The 21265-nt window shown below is 44.2% G+C and overlaps 1 protein-coding gene across 11 annotated transcripts in view; it reads left to right on the top strand.

Moving 5' to 3' along the window:
* PHACTR1 (phosphatase and actin regulator 1) overlaps nucleotides 1-21265 on the top strand; it is a 555008-nt gene that overhangs the window by 336466 nt on the left and 197277 nt on the right. For all 11 annotated transcript variants that reach the window (XM_072813914.1, XM_072813913.1, XM_072813912.1 and 8 more), the window contains one exon: nucleotides 11299-11463. In XM_072813914.1, coding sequence (XP_072670015.1) covers nucleotides 11299-11463 — 165 coding nt within the window. The remainder of the gene's footprint in view (nucleotides 1-11298; nucleotides 11464-21265) is intronic.

The following is a 21265-nucleotide window of genomic DNA, read 5'->3' as shown; positions in this document are numbered from 1 at the left end:
CATTAACTGCCTGTTTGAGCTGTGCATTCTGGGCAAGTCACCTGACTCCCCTGCATCTAATTTCCTGCACCTGTAGAAGGAGTCATAAAGGACACTGCCTTGGCATTTTTAGAAATGATGCCCCTTGATGGGATGAGCACTGGGTGTTATTCTATATGTTGGCAAATTGAACACCAATAAAAAATAAATTTATAAAAAAAAAGAAAAGAAATGATGCCCCACAGAATGCTGGTCTATTTTGAGACCTCAGTGGTGTCCTACCGTGGAAACCAAGGAGCCATATTTGTGGTTAAATTAAGTTTGGGAACCAAAGGGTCAAACAAAGTTTACAAGGTGTATTGCGGACCTTCTCAGAGCCTTAAAAAGGCTAAAATAAATTGTGATGTGATTCTTTAAGAAGAGAACATGTTATGTCAGCCATAATTTCAGGGCAACAATGTTAGGAAATTTGATACCCTTCCACATAATGCAAATGTTATGAAGATCTAATGAAATAATAGATGTAAAAAAAATGAAATAATAGATGTAAAAGCACTTGGAAAGAGGGGCACCTGGCTGTATGGCTCAGTCAGTGGAGCATGTGACTTTTCATCTGGGGTTGTGAGTTCAAGCCCGAGGTTGGGTGTAGAGATTACTTAATTTAAAACACACACACACACCTGGAAAGAATGAAGCACTATGTGAACATTAGACATGTGTAAAGAATTCAAATTCTTTGAATGTTTTGGAGCTGGCTAGCATCGCTGAAGGGATCTTCCTCCTTAGCCACCTGAAGGCTATGGATTTAATTGAGAAGAAGGGTGTAAGATTCTAGGCTTTGACAGGAATGCCATAGTGTATTTTCTGAAATGTAATTCTTAGACTGTTCACACCAAAATTACCTGGGCTGCTTATTAATGCATTTATGTTACGGGTTCAGATCTAAGATCAAGACCAAGGATCAAAAGTTTTAGCAGATACTTGAGTTGATTCCTAACTTCACTGAAGCTTGAGATCCACCAGCCCGGAGAATCAGAGGCCTGATCAGAGCCTCCAAACTTCATGTAATTCCTTAGTGGTGAAGTGGTAAGGAACTTCACCTTTTTGAGCAGGTGGTCTGCCCGGTACTAGAAGAGACCTTTTTTTAATTATAATTTTTTTTTATTTTTAGATAACTTTTATTGAGTCTCTGTTCCATGCCCCCAAGGAACGCATTTAATATACACCTGTTCATCCTTATAAGTCAGTATTATTCCTATGTTATAGGAAAGCAAGCTGACAGGACGTCCCTAAGGTCACACAGTGAATTTGTTAGAGCCCCTTGTTTAAAAGTGAGAGAGAACCCAACCCACTTGGGCTTAAGTAAAAAAAGAGAAGGTATTGGTTCATGTAATGAAAATGTCCAGAGTTAGAATGGTTTCAGGAAGGGCTGGATCCAGGGGTCCAAATGATATAAAGAAGTCTCAGTTTCACCTGAGCCATCCTTCCCTCAGTTCTTCTCTGTTGTTTCAATTCTGATAGGCTTTTCCTTCGAGGTGGCAGGAATATTACCATCAGCTTCCTGCTATAGAACAAGGCTTGGGAAACTATTGTCACAAGGGCTGGCTACCTGGTTTTGTAAATGAAATGGTATTGAACACAGCCATGGCCACTTGTGGACATTTGTCTGTGGCTGTCTTTATGCTGCAGTAGCAGTTGAGTATTGGCAACAGAGCTGTATGGCCCATAAAGCCTAAAGTATTTAGGATTTGCCTTTACAGAAAGGGTTTGCTGACCCCTGTGGGAGAAACCAAGTTTTGTTGGTTTGATTGTGAATCTGTGAGAGGCATTATTTATTTATTGTTAGAGTATCCGGACCCTAGGGCCTGATGTGTTAAGATGAACAAAGAACTGGGGTGCCTGGGTGGCTCAGTCGGTTAAGTGTCTGCCTTCGGCTCGGGTCATGACCCCAGGGTCCTGGGATTGAGGCCACGTTGGGCTCCCTGCTCAGCAGGGAACCTGCTTCTCCCTCTCCCTTTGCCCCTCCCCCTTTCTGCTTGATTTCTCTCTTTCTCTCTAATCAATAATCTTTTTTAAAAAGAAAGACGAGGGCAGCCCTGGTGGTGCAGCGGTTTAGTGCCGCCTGCAGCCCAGGGCATGATCCTGGAGACCCGGGATTGAGTCCCACATCAGGCTCCCTGCATGGATCCTGCTTCTCCCTCTGCCTGTGTCTCTGCCTCTCTCTGAATAAATAATTAAATCTTAAAAAAAAAAAAAGAAAGATGAAAAAAAATAAAAAGAAAGATGAACAAAGAACCTGCATTACTTAAAGATTGTTTCTTTGGATTAACAGAGGGCTTGGGCGTTCATTTACAGTTTAAATAAACAAGGTCCATTCCCAACACAAATATATCCTATGGATTACAAGAACAATAGAATGTGTTGTAAGATTCTGTAGTCATTATATGCTTCAGTAGTTGAGGGTTAGATTCCTGGAAGATGAAACAGGAATGTTTTATTGAATACCTCAGGAAGAACTTTCTTTAAAATGTCTAGTATCTCAATAAATATAACAACACAGACATGTATAAATTTAAACGAGACATTGCCCCCACCTGTCTGCTCCTGTAACTTTAGTCAGTAATAGGGAGATTCGAAAAGCCGAGCTTTCCTAGAGTGGGCAGGTATTCTTAAAAATAGACAAGGCTTAATTTGTAGCAGGTGTTTCTTCCTAAGCATCCTCTTTTATTTATTTATTTATTTATTTATTTATTTATTTATTTATTTATTTATTCATGAGAGACACAGAGAGAGAGAGAGAGGCAGAGACACAGGCAGAGGGAGAAGCAGGCTCCATGCAGGGAGCCCGATGTGGGACTCGATCCCCGGTCTCCAGGGTCACGCCCTGGGCTGAAGGCAGCGCTAAACCCCTGAGCCACCTGGGCTGCCCAGCATCCTGTCTTTCTGTCCATTAGCTCCTCCTCAATTTCCCCAAGTGTAAGATGGGGATGATTGTACCACTGCCTGGTGAGATTAACGTAGGATCTTAGAGTATGCTCTAAGTGTCTTGGTCAGCGCGTGGCACAGACTCGGTGGCTGAAAAGTGGTAGGCGTATCATCGCTGTCCTTGTCATCATTGTCTATGACTAAGGAAGCACCATCCTGCGTAGAATCCCCCTTCCTGTTGTGTGCAGAGTTCCGCAGATCACATTAGTCACTGAACCTCTTTCTGATATGATGGCCTGCAGCTCCTGAACCGGTACAGCTTCTGTCTTTGCTCTCTTTAAAAATCAGTGCATCACAGGGCCCTGGATTTAGGGGCATTCTCGTATTCCTCAGGGATTTCAATTACTGCTTTAAGAGAAGATTAACAGACTCGGGCCATCTTTGGTCCCAAGGGATCCACGAATTCCCTCTCTCTCCTCCCTCCCCATACTGGCATAGTGTCCTTGTGTGCTTTTGCCGAGGTGCCTGGAAGGGATGCTCTCAGTCTGTTCACAGTGTTGCAGGCAGTGGCAAGCCTGTGAGCATCCTTTGGGACCTGCTCCTGGCATGGGTGGAACTGCCTCCTACCGGGCAGAAATCTCTGGAGCCAGAAGAAAAGGAGCAGGTTGGCCAAGTGCCTGAGAAAATATGCTGAGAAGAATGGGCCCAGGTGTATGTGGCCTCGCTCTTCCCCCACCGCATCGTACCAGCACACCCTTTATTGGTTCTTCCCTCAGGAAGGATCCTTTTCTTGTAGCAGCATGACTGAGAAGCAGCTCTCTCTGTATAAACATCTGCATGTCCCTGCAGAGGCACAATGCACAAGACCCAAACGTCATGATGGTGTCTAGTGGCTGTGTCTGGAGTGTGCGTGGTTTCCTGTAGTGTGTAATTGGAGTTTCCTCTGGTGAGTCCCAGGTAGAGGAGACAGCCCCTGTGTGTCCAGAAAACTGAGGGGCACAGAGCTCCTTCTCCTCTCCCCACTGGGGCCTGCAATACTCAAGCAGACTTGGATTAATGGATGAGCCCTTTGTTAAATGCAGCTGTATTCCCATTAGCACTGGGCTAGGCCAGTGTCTGTGTTTATGCCCATCAGTTCTTTTGTTTGTTTGTTTTAAGATTATATTTATTTATTCATGAGAGACACAGAGAGAGAGGAGGAGGCAGAGACACAGGCAGAGGGAGAAGCAGGCTCCCTGCAGGGAGCCCGATGTGGGACTCGATCCCAGGACCCCGGGATCACGCCCTGAGCTGAAGGCAGGTGCTCAACCGCTGAGCCACCCAGGCATCCCTATGCCCATCGGTTCTAATGGGCAGATTGGATCTATCATTGACTGATGGTAAGGAATAGCAAAGAACGTGGAGTTCCAAGGTTGGAAGACCAGGTATGGGCAGTGAAGGTCAAGGAAAGGGCCGAGGGAGAAGATGGGCGAGAATACCATAGATCCTCATACTCGGCATCACTAACACACCTATGTGTTTCCAGGCATCATGTCTGCATTTGCGTCAAACGCCTTAGTGGCCCCGTGGTCAGTGGGGCAGTGTTGCTTTACCTCCTATCTCCTTATGGGCTGGTGGGTGTTCTTTAAATCAGATAGCCCTCTCTGGGCAGCAGAGCCTCCTTGTGCCCCCGTGGCCACCTCCTGTAATGCCCACCCTTCATCTCCTCTACCCTGTCCTCCCCATCTCCTCCCCACCCCTCAACTCATGGACAGGGCAGGGGCTTCTGATTTTTATTTTTTATTTATTTATTTTTTTGGCTTCTGATTTTTAGAATAAAAATGTGTCAGTCCTTTTTTTTTTGTTATTCTTCTTGTAAACGTACTTCACAGCTAATACAGATCAGTCCTAGATTGGACCGAAGCTGTTCAGAGTTCTGGCCTCTCTAAGACAGTGTGCTGTAACTTATGGAGTGGAAAGGGGAAAATACTGCCATCTTACTCCTGATAAATCATACTAACCCTTTCCTTGCCCTAAGTCATGTCTGTAAAACTGAAAATGCGTGTTTAAAAGCGGGGAAGCCACAGTCGTGGAGAATTTCCTGCATGGCTGGGACCTGCAGGCGTCCTTCTGCAGCTGTAAGAGAAGGTCGGACTCCTTGCAGCAGAAAGGTGGTGGTGGGTTTCGGGCCTGGGCCGTTCAGCATCGGTAACCCACCGTTGGCCTCACGTCCGCCCCTAACTTGGGCCACCAGTGTGGTGAAAACAGAAGCCCCATCTAATGAAATTGGAAGAAGTGAATGTCATCAGATCCTGCTCCCTAAGCTTTCTATTTCTGAGTTCACTTTGGGTTGAGAGGCCAGTATTTGTGAGGATCTTGGGTCCCTCCAAAAATCTAAGGAGCACTTGGTACCTGGAGAGATCCAAGTGGGGGTAGGGGCACGGTATGGAGGGACTCCAGATGCCCTGGCCTTTCTGCCTCTGTTGGTGACTGGACATCAGATAGCATAGATGCTGTGGCTTCCCCCTTCTAAACTTTTCAGGGGATCCCTGTACGTCTGACACCTTCTAGGACAATAAAGTTGGTTCTTTGGATGAGCCTTGAAAGCCAGGCCACCATGAGAAATTTAATTGTGAGGATGCTAGCTAAGGTGCCCCCCCCCTTGCCCACACTCCCATTGCACACTCTAAGGGCCCACCAGAAGCAGCCCCAGGGTGCCAAGAGGGGTGGGCTTCAGGGCACCAGCCCATGCAGGTGCTTGGGTTCTAGTCATGAAAGTCATGCACCAATGAAGTCCTTCCTCTCTGTTTTTTCAAAAGGGACCGAAAAATCTTGTCCCCCACCGTGTCTCTCCCTCTGAGTAAAGTGAATCCCGGACTGTCTAGTCCCCTGAAGAGCATTTACGTGGATGGAGGTGCTGGAAAGACCCCAGAGCTCATCTGGCCAGGCTTCCCCCCTTCCCCCCTTGCTCCTGCAGATCTTTGAAGCAGCTCAGCTGCCCGCCTCATACCTTTTCGTCCAGCATTCTGTCCTGGCAGTTGACATTCGAGCTGATTCATGTCGAAGTGAACAATTTCTCCAGACAGCTGGCTCCTCTCTCTGCAGCACGAGGAAGCCACCTTTGAGAGCAGTGGGCTTGGCAAAGCAGCCTTTTCATCATCTGTTTCAAAAGAAGGCTGTTTTTATAAATGTGCCGGGCCTGCCTGCCCTTCCGGTACCCTTGTCTTCATCCCGTTCTCTCCCAGGCTCCTGCGAGGTTGGGGACCACTTTATTCTGAGCCTGGTTGTACTTTCCGTTGCTTTTCTTCCCATCCCTACTCAGGAGTGCCAGTCCTTGCGCTCAGACCTTCCAATTTCATTATCTGGTGGTGAAGCAGCCAGGTTGGGAGTCAGCCCCTATCATCAGATGAATTGGGGAAAAATGTAATGTGGATGATTAAAATATAAATTAATTAGAGTAATCCAATCTGCTCAATAATCTGTACTTAAGAGCTAAACATCTTGAATTTAATAATGTACATATTAAAGAGCCATTTAACTATGGAGTTGTAATTATGCCTTTATAATCCTCTGTCAGCTTCTTGCCACTCTAGGTTTTTCTAAGGCACTCCTACTTTCTTATAATTATTTTAATGTGGTAATTTTGGAATAATTTTTATTCATTTTTTTAAGATGTGATCAAGAGACAGCTTTTGGGTCTTGGTGGTGCATTTTTCTTAAGACAGCTAGCGATACTGATTTTATACTTTTTTTTAACAGTTCATTTATTTATTTGACAGAGACAGCACAAGCAGCGGAAGCAGTAGGGAGAGGGGGAGGGAGAAGCCGACTCCCCACTGAGCAGGGAGCTTGACATCCCAGGACCCTGGGATCATGACCTGAGCTGAAGGCAGATGTTCAACCACTGGGCCTCCCAGGAGCCCCTGATCTTACACTTCTTAAGATGTGTTGTCTGTGAATGAACTGAATCAGGTGTCCTCCTCATTTATTCCCTTTTTAAATGAATTATTATTGGATGCCAACTGTGAGAGCAAACCCCAGCACCAATTCTAAAAAACCCGTATCTTGAATTTTTTTTTTGAGGGATTCGGCATATAATCTCTTTATCAAACCTTTAACAGAGATGTTTCACCTTGGCTAAACCTAGGTCTCAAACTTTAAAAGTTTTATCTTTTGTGTCTTAGGCTAGAGAATCAAAAGAAAGATGGAAACTCTTCCAACCAAATGCAGATACCCAGATACACATGAACTTGTGCACGGATTTTCAGGGGTATGTTGCCTCCTGAAGCCTGTTGGGATCCGTGGATCCCAGGATGGGCTCTTTGCTGAGCGAGCTTTCCAGTTTGGCAGCAGTGTGTGTTTAGAGAGGTACTGGCAGGTAATTCTGGGCCGGCCACTCGGAGGTTCCTGAGGCCAAGGCAGGAAACCAGAACTTTCTGCTGTAAGTTGTAGGAAGCCACTGAAAGCTTCTGGAAAAAAAGCAGGCTTCTGGAAGAGTAATCTTGCAATAAGATAAAATACAGGTTTAAAGGCCAGAGACTGGGATTGGGAAAGTAGGTTTGGAGACTTGTAAAAGCTGGTTAAAGAACACTCAGATTATAAATGAAGGTAAGAAACAGGAACACAGTGATGGATGTGAAAGAGAAAGTGATTTCGTGCAAATCAGATCACTAGACTTTCCTGGACTCAGAACTCCCTTGGTACAATGCCCACATCTGTCCCTCCCTGCTTGGCGACCCAGCTACTGAGCATCACTGAAGCAGCACCCACTCAAAGCAATGGATACCATTTAAAGAGAATAATTGCCAGATTCAGTGGTTCCAGACCCTGTTCACTTGTTCTGTTTGGATTCTCCTTCCTCACTGTAGCTGGTTTTGTTCCCTTCTCTCCTTGGCCTCCCCCCAACCCCTGCAGCCCAAACTTCCTCAAAGTCTCCCCAATCTGTCTCTTCCTCCCCTCCGCCCCCAGTCCCCCAGGGCTGCTGGATTCATCTCCCCGAGGCCCACATCTGATGTGTGACACTTGTGATCAGAGACCTCCGTTCCGACTTTTGGAAAGAAGTCTCCTGGTGACTAACCATAGTTCAGAATAGAGTCTTCCGGTGACTAACATTCCCATATGTACTCCTGATCCCTCCCCCTTCTCTCCTCCCGGAAAACTCTACTTTGTAAATCCCTCAGCCTCGTTGCTACACCTGCAGCCCCTTCCCCTCCCCGGGAGCACGGCCCACTGTCCCCATCCAGTCTCCCCACTTGCATCCAAGGCAGATTTCCCTCAGTTGCTCTCTCCTACCCTAAGATGTGAAATCTAAGCTTCCAAAGATACTTTGCAGGAAGCTGCATTATCTGGCTCCAAAGGCCTTGTCATGGAGCCTGCCTACCGTCCTTTTCTTCAGCTTCCTTCTCTAATCAAAGTCTTAAAAAAAAAACAAAAAACAAAAAAAAAAAAAAAACAAAGCAAAGTCTTGGGCACCTGGGTGGCTCAGCAGTTGAGCCTGCCTTCGGCTCAGGGCGTGACCCTGGGGTCCTGGGATCCTCCCTGCAGGGAGCCCACTTCCTCTGCCTATGTCTCTGCTTCTGCCTCTGTGTCTCTTAGGGATAAATAAATAAAATCTTTTTTAAAAATGCAAAGTCGTGGGACCTCTGGGTGGCTCAGTGGGTTAGGCATCTGACTCTTGATCTCAGCTCAGGTCTTGATCTCAGGGTCGTAAGTTCAAGCCCCACATTCGGCTCTACACTGGGCACAGAGTCTACTTAAAAAAAAAAAAAAAAAAAAGAAAAGAAATGTGTTCAAGTGATCGCTGTCTACCCAGTCATGAAACACAAAAGCTTCACCCATCCCTGCTTCCTTGTCCTCCCTCATGCTGGTCTGAGAAGCTGCCAGGAGCCTGTGATTTTGCCATTTGGTTGGGTCTCATCCTTTCTCAGGTCCCTTCTATCACACCCTACCTGCGTTCCAGTCACGTCCCCCCAAGAAGACCGCAGTGGCCTCCTCATTACTCTCTGCCACCTTGTCTTCCAGTTCGACATTGCCTGTGCAGTGAGAGTCCTAGAAATAAATCTAATTGTGCCTTCTCTAGCACACTGATTAACCCGAAGCCCATCCCCCTCCTAGACCCTCTTGATCCCCTTCTCTCTGTTCTACTTTTCCTTTAATTTTCCCCCCAAACACAGATCTCCCAACATAGTGTACAGTTGACTTAGTTGTAACATGTATTATCCGCTCCCCTCCCCCTGCCCTGCCAGCCGAGGCTCCGAGAGTTGGTGCTCTTATCTGTTTTGTTTGCTGACGTAATTTAAGCAGCTGGTACGTAGTGAGCACTCAGTACATATTTGTTGAATGTCATAATGTCAATTCCTTATTTTTACATCCTCATCCTTTCCCCTCTGCTTATAGAATAAAACCTAAACACCTACTAGGAACTTTCAGAAGGTTGCCTGTTCTGGTTCCACACTCCTCCAGCCCCTGTCCCTCACCACTGGGTGTCCATCATGAGATGGACATTAAGGGATACTCCAGATTTGATGGGTTTCTGGACATGCCATGTTCTTTCAGCCTTCTCTGTACCTGTCCGGTCTGTTCTCCTTCCAGAGATCTACTTCTCTACCTTTCCCCATGTGGGGGGAAACATTTCCTCCTTTTTCAAAGTCCAGCCAAAAATTCCATCCCCTGTGGGTCTCCTCCTATGCCCTGAAGGAGAATTAGTTTCTCTCTCTCTCCTGTTTGCTTCAATTTCTGTGTGATTGCTCCTGGTGTGCAGTTTTACACATGGACCTCTGTGTCTCCTCCCCTAGACTCTGTGCTCAGTCATGTCCATTTTTTTCTGTGTGTCTGCCCCCAAAATGATCACAGGGTCCATTACAGTATTATTATGTTGTCACTTAATGCAATGATTGTAGAGAGGAGCTGCCATATGTTGAACCACGTAGTCAAAGGTTTGAGGGCCGTCACCACACCACATGCCCAAATTATTGCTGTCCTCACCCCCAAACCTGTACCTGCCCTGTGTCCCCTGTTTCTGTGAGTGAAAGGGTGTCAGTCCCCTGGCATGAATCTGGGCATTGGAAATGATCTACCTCCTTTTCCTCAGATCACCCAACTAGGTCCTATTGACTTTGCTCCCAGACATCTCCCAAATCCATGTACTTCCCCTCTGTCTTGCTCTTGGGAGCCTTTGCCTACCTGTCATCTCTGTCACCAAGCACACTGCCTGGCACATCGTGGAGGTGCCATATGTATTTCTTGAATGAGTGAGTCTCTGAGTTAGAACCATTTCAGGTAGCAATAGGCACAGACTACTGGGCTATGAGTTTGAGCTTCTGAGGAAGCCTATGTTGTTGCTAAAGTCTGGGTGATTTTTCTGAAGGTGGGGTTGGAGGCCCTACAGAGTGGTTTTGGATCAGCCCCAAGGCTCTAGATGTTATCTGACTTTCTAGACCAGTGAAGCTCTCTCAGCCTCCTGAGTTTGCCAAGGGGGTCACGTTTTCTGATCTCTTCTGTCTTAAAAATTCAAATCCCGGCATATTTCCCTCACTGGGATATGTAAATTCTCATGTAAGTTTGGAAAAGGGTTTGTCTTTTAACAAGTGATGAAAGAGATCAGGGCAATTGTGACCCCTAAAGAAGGGTCCACTAGGAATAATGAGTTGGAGGGTCTTCGTATCCTCACACATGAAGTTACGGGATTAGTCTCCATGTTCCCTCAAGTCACTTTCAGCTCCCAATTTCTATGAATATTATTATTATCATCATTATTAAAGCAAAATACCAGGAACAACAGCAACAACAACAAAACCTAGAGGAACCGAGGCGGTTGTAAAGTCTAATGAAGGGTGAGTGATTCTAAAATCAGTCTAAGCTGGAGACATCACTCAACAGATTCCAGTGCTGCTTTGGGTCTGGGCAAAGCAGGAAGGAGAGTCGTGGGCGGTAGAGGCGTTGGCATTGGAACAGACAGTTGATAAATGTTTTCAGCCTCCTCTTTTCTCGGCAGACGGTGCTATAGTGATTGCATCTGCCAAGTCTTAATCTGAGATATTGCTGGACCACTAGTTACACAGACTGTGTCACTTGACTCCTCTGATGCCCTCTTCCTGCCTCGTTGGGGAATCTCGATGTGTCAAGAGGGTTCTGTTCCTCCTCCACCCCGTTGTCCTCCTTTATCAGGTCTAAGTCGAGGTTGGGTACATTTGGGGTGCTCCAGATGCCTAGGGTTTGGCTGTCTCCAGCCTTTAGAACAGGGTGGTATGACTTCCATTCCAAAAGGCAAAAAAAGAGAAACGGAACTTCAGTCATGTGGTTTCTGTTATCTGTAACCATGGAAAACGTTGGCCATCTGTGAGGATCCCATTTTAACACTTTCTCTCTCTCTCTCTCTCTCTCTCTCTCTTTCCATCTCTTTCTCGGGGAAAACAGCTGAGGAAGTGGAGAGGCTGGCGGCCATGCGTTCTGACTCCCTCGTTCCAGGTACCCACACCCCACCCATCCGCAGGAGAAGTAAGTTTGCCAACCTGGGAAGGATTTTCAAGCCTTGGAAGTGGAGAAAGAAGAAAAGCGAGAAGTTCAAACACACATCCGCAGGTAAGATGGTTGTTTCCTTCCTTTCTCTTTGGGAGTTTGTTGACTTCAACTCTGTATGTTAATTAGCAGAATTTAATTATTGTGGACCATCTGAGCCAAAGGGAAGAAAAATCAAGCCTTAGAATTGCTCTTGTGTTGAATAATTCTTTGGTGCAGTTGAAAAATGGCTTTCAGATCTTGTGTGTTTTCTCGTGTGTTAGGTTTTTTGTTATGTTTTGATCTGCCACTTGTGTCTAATCTATAAATATCTGAGCTTAGAATTCCACCTTTTCTGTAATTGAATGCTTTTATTCCACCACTGACAATCCATTTCTTATTGTTCAGCCTCATTTGGACTGCTTTGGTAGAAAGCAACCCGTAGCAGAAAATAAGTTATTTGTGGTCTTTGGCAGATGAGAATAGGTTATTCCATGGAGGAAAAATCTTGAATGAATGATTGTTGGACACGACAGGAAAATGCAGGAGAATGAAAACAAAGCATCATGTAATGGCAGGGACAACTCTACAGTTGATGACTTAGTGGGCAGAAGGGGAATTGGAGGGAAGTCAGCATTAGCTGAGGGGTAAAGAGCACGCTCTGGAGTCAGACTGCATGGGTTCAAGCCCCAGTTCTGATATTCAGCAGTTCTTTGATCTTGCTCAGTTTATTTAACTCTGTATCTCAGTTTTCCCACCTGTAAAATAGAGCTAAGAACAATATTTTACCTGGCTTAAAATTGTGAGTTTATGTGACATGCTATGTGGATCTATTTTAAATGAGTAGGAGTGTGCGGAGGGAAGGGTATAAGGAAAGAGGCCTGATTTCACCCTGTTGGCTTTGAGATAAGATGATGGAATAGCTATGCAGATATTTTTATTTGTTTTGTTCTGATTTTGCTTACTGAATGCCCAAGTCCTTTCAAGTCTACACTCCAGGGCTTTAATCTCCTCCTCCCTCTTCATCCTCAAAACCTCAGCCTGCCTTTCTCCGCCTGAGAATCATCACCTCTTCTGTGTCTTGGTCCTCTCCCCACCTTCCCACTTGCAAACTAACTGTGAAGTGGGAGATGGGGCTGCTTGTTGTACCTGAACATAAATCCGCAGATCTGGGAATTTTCATGCTAATTGCTTTGGGGGAATGAAAGAAAATAGCAAACATAGGAAAGTTGCAGATAGTCTTGAAATCTTAGACGGTTCTCATGGACCTCTCCAGCTCGTGTTTTTTTTTTTCTTTTTTTTTAAGATTTTATTTATTTATTAATGAGAAACAGAGAGAGAGAGAAAGGCAGAGACACAGGCAGAGGGAGAAGCAGGCTCCATGCAGGGAGCCCGATGTGGCACTTGATCCCAGGTTTCCAGGATCAAGCCCTGGCCAAAGGCGGCGCTAAACTGCTGAGCCACCTGGGCTGCCCCAGCTCGTGTTTTCTGACCTTTCCTTCAGTGGAAGCCCCAATGCCCTGTTGCTGTCATCTGTTAATTCTTGAGATTGGAACGAACCTCCAAATTACAGTAATCTCAAACCTGTCAGCCCTGGGACTGAGTCCCTTCACTGGACTACATTCTGCACCCTCCTGGTCATTGGACAGGTGTAATAAAACCTGTAGGCCTTTCATGTATTTCTAAACACTGCTGAGAGATTGACGTGCAAGCAAAACCCTAAATGGATGACTCCTTTTTATCCCCCCACCCCAGGGGAAAACTAGACCATGACCTCTTAGGTAGTGTTCTGTGAACTCTGGAAAAAATAGTTTTGGGACTCCTGGATGGCTCAGTCATTTCAGTCTTGGTTTCGGTTCAGGTCATAATCTCAGAGTCATGAGATCAAGTGGGGAGGTGGGGGGTCTGCGCTCAGCAAGGAGTCTGCTACAGATTCTCTCCCTCTGCCCCTTCTCTCATGGTCTCTGTCTCTGTCTCTCTGTCTCTCTCTCTCCTTCTCTCTCATAAATAAATAGTTTTTTTAAAAAAATAAAATTTCCATAAGATCCCTTACCAGGGTCTTCCTGACTTTGCGGTAGAAAGTGGCTTACAATCACACAAACACATATTGAACCAATGTCCATTCATCAGCATGAACCCCTGAATGATGGTGTGCCAGATGCCTTTCCTACCAGCAAATCAGGAGCTTTGTTTTGTCCATTTGACGAGACCTTTAGGTAAAGCTCGGATGCTCCTGGCATGCAAAGATCTAGTGTGCTGATTTCAGGATGTTGGGAAACTGGTCCTTTGACAGATGCAAATACAAGAACTTCAAATTACTCGTGGATCATTCAAAGTTTGAATATTATTTGCATTTAAAACTCTTTGGGGAGAAAATATTTGAAACACGTGACTGGCAAAGTTGTGGTTTGAATCATTCTTATCATTAGCTATTCTTAGCAAGTTCTTGTGATTGTGATTTCTCTGGCCAAACTGATGAATTTGGCAGTTGAATGTGATATTTGGATGTAAGCTTTTTTTTTTTTTTTTTTTAAAGAGACATTGACCTCCTGAAGTAGAAAAGGTAGAGGATATACTATAGAATATATCCAAATAGGTGGAGGGATACCTGAATTGAGTGAGCTATTCTAGTTCTTTAAAAAGTCAGTGGTTTGCACTGTCATTTCCTTTGTACTTAACTGGATTCAGAAATATTATTCCTTATTTTTGGAGAGACTTGTAGTACCAGTTTTTAGCCCACAGGAGAAAAAAAAGGACAACATAAGGATGTTTAACATGATAAATTGTATATATATTCAAGTAATACTTTGAAGTGCAAACTTTCCTATGCATTGGTAAGAGTTAAGTACATATACAAGAGGATTGATTAATTATGGGATTGTTAATGGTTGGCCAGTGTTAGCTGATATGTATATATTTGTGTTGTATGTGTGTATATGTAATGCCCTCCCTTTCATGTGTAAAATAAGGTCCACAGTTTTGATACAAAGATCAAGTCCATAAATTCCTTTATATTATGCATTTGTATTTAAAACTGTACTTTAAAAAATAATAAAACTGTACTTTTTTTAAAACACATGAAAGAGCATGAACATAATGCACACTTGGCCTGTTTGGTACTTCCACAGTGAGTTGCCACTTTTTAAGATGCCACTTAAAATTTGCCATAATCAGCTATGCTATGGTTTTCCTATAGCTCAAGTTATGGGATAGGTGTGTCTGTGTATACCACATCTTCAAAGATAAGCCCAGAAACATTACTTTCTAATTTGTATAACAATAAGAAAACTGCATTGGAAAGTTAGGATCTCACTATTTCCCTCAATTTTGGCATCAACAATTGTATGAACTTTTCAAAGGCCTCCGTGTCTTGTGCTGCTTGTACATCCATCCTATGCTAGGCTGAAGGCCAGGGTCCTGACAAAGCCTTCAGCATTAAGATCCTGAGACTGAACTCCAGATGGTGGTGGAAACACTGGAGGACGAAGCAGCCCTGCATCATAACAGTAGGGAAACAACAGTAATGGTTGGAAGGTAAAATAATGGGTCCTCCGGGAGGTGATCCTTACGTGCTTTGCAGCCTGTGCTCAGAGGCCATGTCCATGGCCTGCAACACAGCCTGACACACCCAACCTCCTGTGTGGAGTCAGCAGTGTATGTCCACAACACACACCCCCAGAGCTACTCTGGGAACAAAGACAAATGATAACATCCCCTCCAAAGTAGAGCAAGCAGAGCCTCCCCAAAATAGTCAATGGCAACCATCTTATCCAAATTCCTTGAAAATGAGGACTGTATTTATAGAAAAATAGAACTGGCAGGAATAAACGATGAAGATGCCACTGAGTTATGCTTTTATTTCCTCTTGACAGAAAATCATAAGCTGTAGGGGGTTGGCCCTGGAAATCTGCAATGTGCCAGAAGTCCCTTTGTGCTTCTAAGCTTTTCCGCATACCTAGGGCCTTGAGCAACACGATATTTTTAAAAATTAAAAAACGTTACTGAATGCCTACCCATGCTGAAACTGTACCCGCTCTGGAGATAGATAACTGTGAGCAAAAGCAGACCTTGTTGGTGACCTTGTGGCATGCACAGTGTAGTGGGAGAGGCAGGCAATCGAAACACATGGATACAGGTGGGATCATGATTATGATTAGGGCAGTGAAGGGAAAGTACTTGGGAAAGTGAGGGGGACACTTGATGCCATCTGAGGGACCAGAGAAACAGTCTCGAGGAAGAGAAGTTTGAACTGAGATCTTGGGGAAGTAGTAAGAATTTAGAAAACAAGAACTCCAGGCAGCAAAACAGCCTGTGCAAAGGCCCTGTAGTAGAAGAAACAGGAATGAACAGGCTGGGAAAACAATGGCTAGAGAGTGGAAAGCTAGGAGTACGCTGTCAGTCGAGGCTGGAGGGGTCACCAAGGACTGGACCCTCTCTAGGCCTTCATCCTGCACAGCGGATTAGACAAGAGTATGTGTGGCTCCAGGAAAACCAATTTGGCCATGTACAGATTATGGTAACTTGGACTCATATTTGCTAGTAGAAATGAGTGGGTTTGGGAGATGTTATGAGGAATAAGTTCAGGACCAAATGACAAGTTGGATTTAGGAGGGAGAGAGAGAAGGGTCATGTTTGACACTGTAGTGTTGTTTTAGGGCATATGGTTATAGGGTTTCCTGAGATGAGTACTTTGGAAGAGTGGCAAGTTTGGAGGAGTAGGGGGAGGGAATGGGGGATAGAGGAGCTATGATCTCCATCTTAGGTGTGAATTGAAGTTGATTTTGTGATATCCAAAGTTGGGAGTTGAATATATGGAATGCAAAGAAGTGGTCTGGACTGGGTGCATAAATCTTGGGTCTTCGCATATCCGCATTAGAGTGATGACCGTGTCAAAGATGGGCTGGGAATACGTATAGAGTGGAAAGAATGGAAAGAAAAGAGGATCCAAGTCTATCTTAGAGGCAAAGACTATCATCACTAGTGACTAGATAGAGGAGGATGAACTTGTAAAGGAGATTGAGAGGCAATGACTTTCTCTGACCGACTTATTTCATTTAGTGTTATACGCTCTAGCTCTGTCCATGTTGTTGCAAATGGCAGATCTCATTTGTTTTGTGGCTGAGTAATATTTCATTCAATATATGCCACCTCTTCTTTACCCATTCATCTATGGGTGGACACTTGTGCTGCTTCCATAGTTTGGCTCTTGTAAATAATACTGCAGTAACCTCAGGGGCATGTATATCTTTTCAAATTAGTGTTTTTGTTTTCTTTGGGTAAATACCCAGTAGTGGAATTGCATGATCATATGATATTTTTATTTTTAATTTTTTGAGGGACTTCCATACTGTTTTCCACAGTATATGGCTACACCAGTTTGCATTTTCACCAACAGTACATGAGGGTTTTTTTTTCCCACGTCCTCACTAATGCTTGCAATTTCTTCTTCTTTTTTTTTTAATTTTTATTTTAGCCACTCTGGCAGGTGCAAGGTGATGTCTCGTGGGTTTTTTAAAAAGATTTATTCATCTATTTATTCATGAGAGACAGAGAGAGTCAGAGACACAGGCAGAGGGAGAAGCAGGCTCTCTGCAGAGAGCCTGAAGTGGGACTCGATCCGTGGTCTTGATTTGCATTTCCCTGGTGATTGGTGATGTTGAACATCTTTTCTTGTGTCTGTTGGCCATCTGTATGTCATCTTTGGAAAAATATCTATTCAGGTCCTCCAACTGTTTTTTAAATGATGGTTGCCAAAGGTGACAGTGGGGGGATGAGTGAAATAGGTGAAGGTGATTAAGGGTACACTTACCATAATGAACACTGAGAAATGTATAGAATTGTTGAATCATTATATTGTACACCTGAAAGCAATATAATACTGTATTGTTAATTATACCTCAATTTTAAAGAAACTTTAAATTTTTAAAGAAAAAAGGCAATGGCTAGAGAGGTAGGAGGAAAACCAGAAGAATGTAGTGTGACAGGACCCAGGAATGGAAAATGTTTTAAGGAGGGTATGATGAACCATGTTCACTGCCATGGAGAAGCCAAGTGCAACACAGAAAAACACACCTGTCGACTTTAGGGATTCTGATCAACTTGAGCTCACTGATGACTTTGCAAAAGCTTTCTGGGCAGATTATTTGGGGATAGATGCCAGATTACAGTGGAATGAGAAATTAGTAGGAAACGGGGGAAAACAAGCTTTTGAAGGAGTCTGGCTGTGAAGTGGGGAAAGGACAGGACAGGATGAGCCCCAGAGGAAATGTACACATGTCTACAGGGGGCTGTCTGTGTGCCTTCTGATTTGTCATTGTCATCGTACGATGGAAGTGACATAAGTGCTACAAACCAGTGTGAGGGATCCAGTAGAGAGAAAGAGTCAGAAGATCTATGAGAGGAGAGGTGAGGGTAAAGTGCTGAGAAGCTAGGAATGAGTGGGATAGAAGGTACAGATAGAAGAGCTCTTACCAGAAAAGGAATTAAACCTCCTGCAGTGAAATAGGGCAGCAGAGGGGCTGGCTGTAGAGGGAGGGAGGGAAGAAAGAAGGAAATTGGGTATGACTCTATCTGGCAGCTGAGCTTTACCACGTAATAAATCAGCTCATCTTTTCACGGAGACGGCAGGAGTGGGACCTGCAGAGTTAAGCCAGTTTCAGGATGATGATTATGACACTACATGGCACCAGTGACTTTCTCCAGGGGCTTTGGCTGTCCAAATACAGCTCTAGATGAAGCAGACAGTTGGGTCCTTCTAGCACTGGGATTTTGCCAGATGGATTAAAAAGTGGGGGTGGATGGAGCAGAGGAGATTAAGGCATGTGTATCAATTTCCTAGGCCTGCTGTAACAAATCACCACAAATTTAGTGATTTAGAACCACAGAAATTCATTCTTTCACAGTTGCAAAGGTCCAAAGTCCAAAATCCAGGTGTTGGCAAGGTTGCTTTCTGCTGAAAGCTGAGGGGAGTGTGGTCCACACCTTTCTTTTCTTTCTGCTGGGCTATCCTTAGCATTCCTTGGCTGGTGGCTACATCACTCTAATCTCTACCTCTGTCTGGATATGACCTTTCCTCTATGTCCTTCTGTGTTACCAGTCTCCCTTTCCTTTGTCTTATAAGGACAATAAGACATTGGATGAAGGGTCCACCCTATATCCAAGGCCATCTCATTTAGAGACTTTTAACTGAGTTATATCTGCAAAGACCATTTCCAAGTAAGGTCACACACACACACACACACACACACACACACACACACACACCAGGTAAGCTGTTAGGGCTTGAACCTATCTTTGCACAGATACAGTTTAATCCACTACAGTATTGACTTTAAATTGGATAAGAAAGGAAAGTCGATAGACTTTCAGGTTCCAAAGGAGTCCAAGACTTTTAGAACCATCAGTAGGCCTGGTAGCCAGAAGCATGCTAGAAGAGCAGAGGCACCTGAGTCCCCAGCTGTGTCCTGAATAAGTGATTTTCAAAGTAGAGACAAAACACAGACTAAAACTAAAGAAATGGGTGGCTGAGGTAGAGGATTAAGTTAAGAAATTATTTAACCATTCATCTTTTGACGGACACCGAGGCTCCTTCCGCAGTTTAGCTATTATGGATATTGCTGCTAGAAACATTGGGTCAATGATCCCATCCACTAGTAGACACACATACCTTATTTGCCAAATTTTGTGCGGATTTAATTTGCTATATTCAATCAAGAAACAAAAGGAACTTTTCTCTTTGGTTTCAGCATTCAACTAATTCCTGAATTAACATTTTCTTGGAAAGATTCTCCTTTCCTTTTTCAAATTGAGACATTTCAGTCCATCATACCTTTAAAGTACTGTATCCTGGGGCAGCTGGGTTGGCTCAGTGGTTGAGCATTAGCCTTTAGCTCAGGCTGTCATCCTAAGGTCCCAGGATTGAGTCCCCTCTGCCTATGTCTCCACTCCTCTCTCTATGTGACTCTCATGAATAAATAAATAAAATCTTAACAAAATAAAGTACTGCAACCTAAGTGATTCATAAAAAATCAAAGGTTGCCTTTTAAACGTTCACTCTGCCTATTAGCACACCCACCTAATGAACTGGTGGTATAAGGCAGGGACTTTGAAACAGGATTCATAAGAGGAAAGAGAAAGAAGAAAGAAAGAAAGAAAGAAAGAAAGAAAGAAAGAAAGAAAGAAAGAAAGAAAGAAAGAAAGAAAGAAAGAAAGAAAGAAAGAAAGAAAGAAGAAAGAAAGAGAAAGAAAGAAAGAAAGAAAGAAAGAAAGAAAGAAAGAAAGAGAAAGAAAGAAAGAAAGAAAGAAAGAAAGAAAGAAAGAAAGAAAGAAGAAAAGAAAGAAAGAAAGAAAGAAAGGAAAGAAAGAAAGGAAAGAAAGAAAAAGAAGAAAGAAAAGAAGGAAAAGAAAAGAAATAGGACTCATTGATGGCCTGTCCCCTGTGACACAACTGGGGACATGTGAACCATGGACTCTGTCCGTGTCAGCCCCACCTGCCTGCTGGTGATAATGAAGGACCAGGCCTGAATATGTTGGGGGGCTCCCTTCATATTCATGATGGAGTGCAGGAATAGTCTGCGTGCTTTTGCCCAGTGTTTTCTGTACAACGTGATACTGATGTTGTGGGGTCTGTGGACAGGACACTTACAGGTACTCTCATGAGCATGGTGCTCCTCTCACTGAGCCCCTCTGCTCTTCTGCTGTAGGTTCTGCTCATCCCAAATCTCCCAATAGAGTAAGAGCCAACCCTGAACCCTGGCCTGTGAGCTAACTACTTCCTCTAGTTGCTGGCTACCCCTTTCTCTCAGGGTCAGACTCCTCTTCCTTTATTTCTTGCATTGATTTACCCAGAGTCTCTGATGACTTCAGCAACTGCTCGTTTCCGGGAATCTCTTCCTGGGAAGCCTGTGTCTCTGGACTTGTTGCTTTTCAAATAATTGTTGCTCCTTGGATAATGAAGACCATCTACACTGGATTCTGCCTTTGGACTTGGTGTGATGGGCTTCAGAGCTCTTCAGAAAGAGCCGTGGCTAATATCCAGAGTGGTTGGCTGGCATGCCAACCCCACATTGCCAATTCCTCGCTACTAGGAATTCCTAGCATGTCCTGCAGTAAGGGGAGTACATGTACACTTCCTGGAGAGAGAGAAACCCTAAGGTTTTCATGGAGGCTTATATTGACATCATTTTGTCATGCAGGATTGAAAATCACTGTTAATCAATGGAATCATTGGCTTTATGTCCAGCATAAGATCAGCTCTGCCCACCGTAAATAAAGGTCCTGTGGACCATCACTGGACAGCTCTGGAGTTGGAAGTTTGTATTTTCCCCCCTCAGGCATAGACATGAAATCGATGTATTACAAACATTAATGCTCATAATCAAGTGCGTGTGTGCTTGAGAGAGATGGTGTGGACCTTTGCACCCTAACCTTACTGTTACCTTGGAGTCTCCCTTTCAAACTAACAAAGTAATATTATCTACTTGGTCAGAATTTAGGTTTTTAAACTTCTGTAAAGCCATAGAGAGTTTGGTAAGCTTGGCATGTTGTTTGTTTATGTGCCAGATACCCCCATTATCCCCAAAAATGTAACGACAAGGACAGACATGGCCCCTTCCTCCAAAAGGTTATGATCTTGAAGAGAAAAAAAATAGATAATAAAGCTAGCAATTACAGTACAGTGTCTGTGATATTAGAGGAGACACCCAGGGGCTCCAAGAACTCAAATTAGACAAACCCAGCTGAGTTACAGGTTAGCAGGAAAGGTTCCCTAGAGAACTGGTTGTTTAACCAAGGTGTTAGGGAGGGAGTCTTCTCTCCTGGTGGGAAGAACAGAACACAGGAGAGTCTGGAGAAGAGAGAAGGAGAGATTGCCAGTCTACAGCTTGAG

The sequence above is a fragment of the Canis lupus genome, chromosome 37, assembly GCF_048164855.1.
Source record: "Canis lupus baileyi chromosome 37, mCanLup2.hap1, whole genome shotgun sequence".
Classification (NCBI taxonomy): domain Eukaryota; kingdom Metazoa; phylum Chordata; class Mammalia; order Carnivora; family Canidae; genus Canis; species Canis lupus.
The sequence above is the reverse complement of the archived record's forward strand: the minus strand, read 5'-3'. Positions and strand labels throughout refer to the sequence as shown.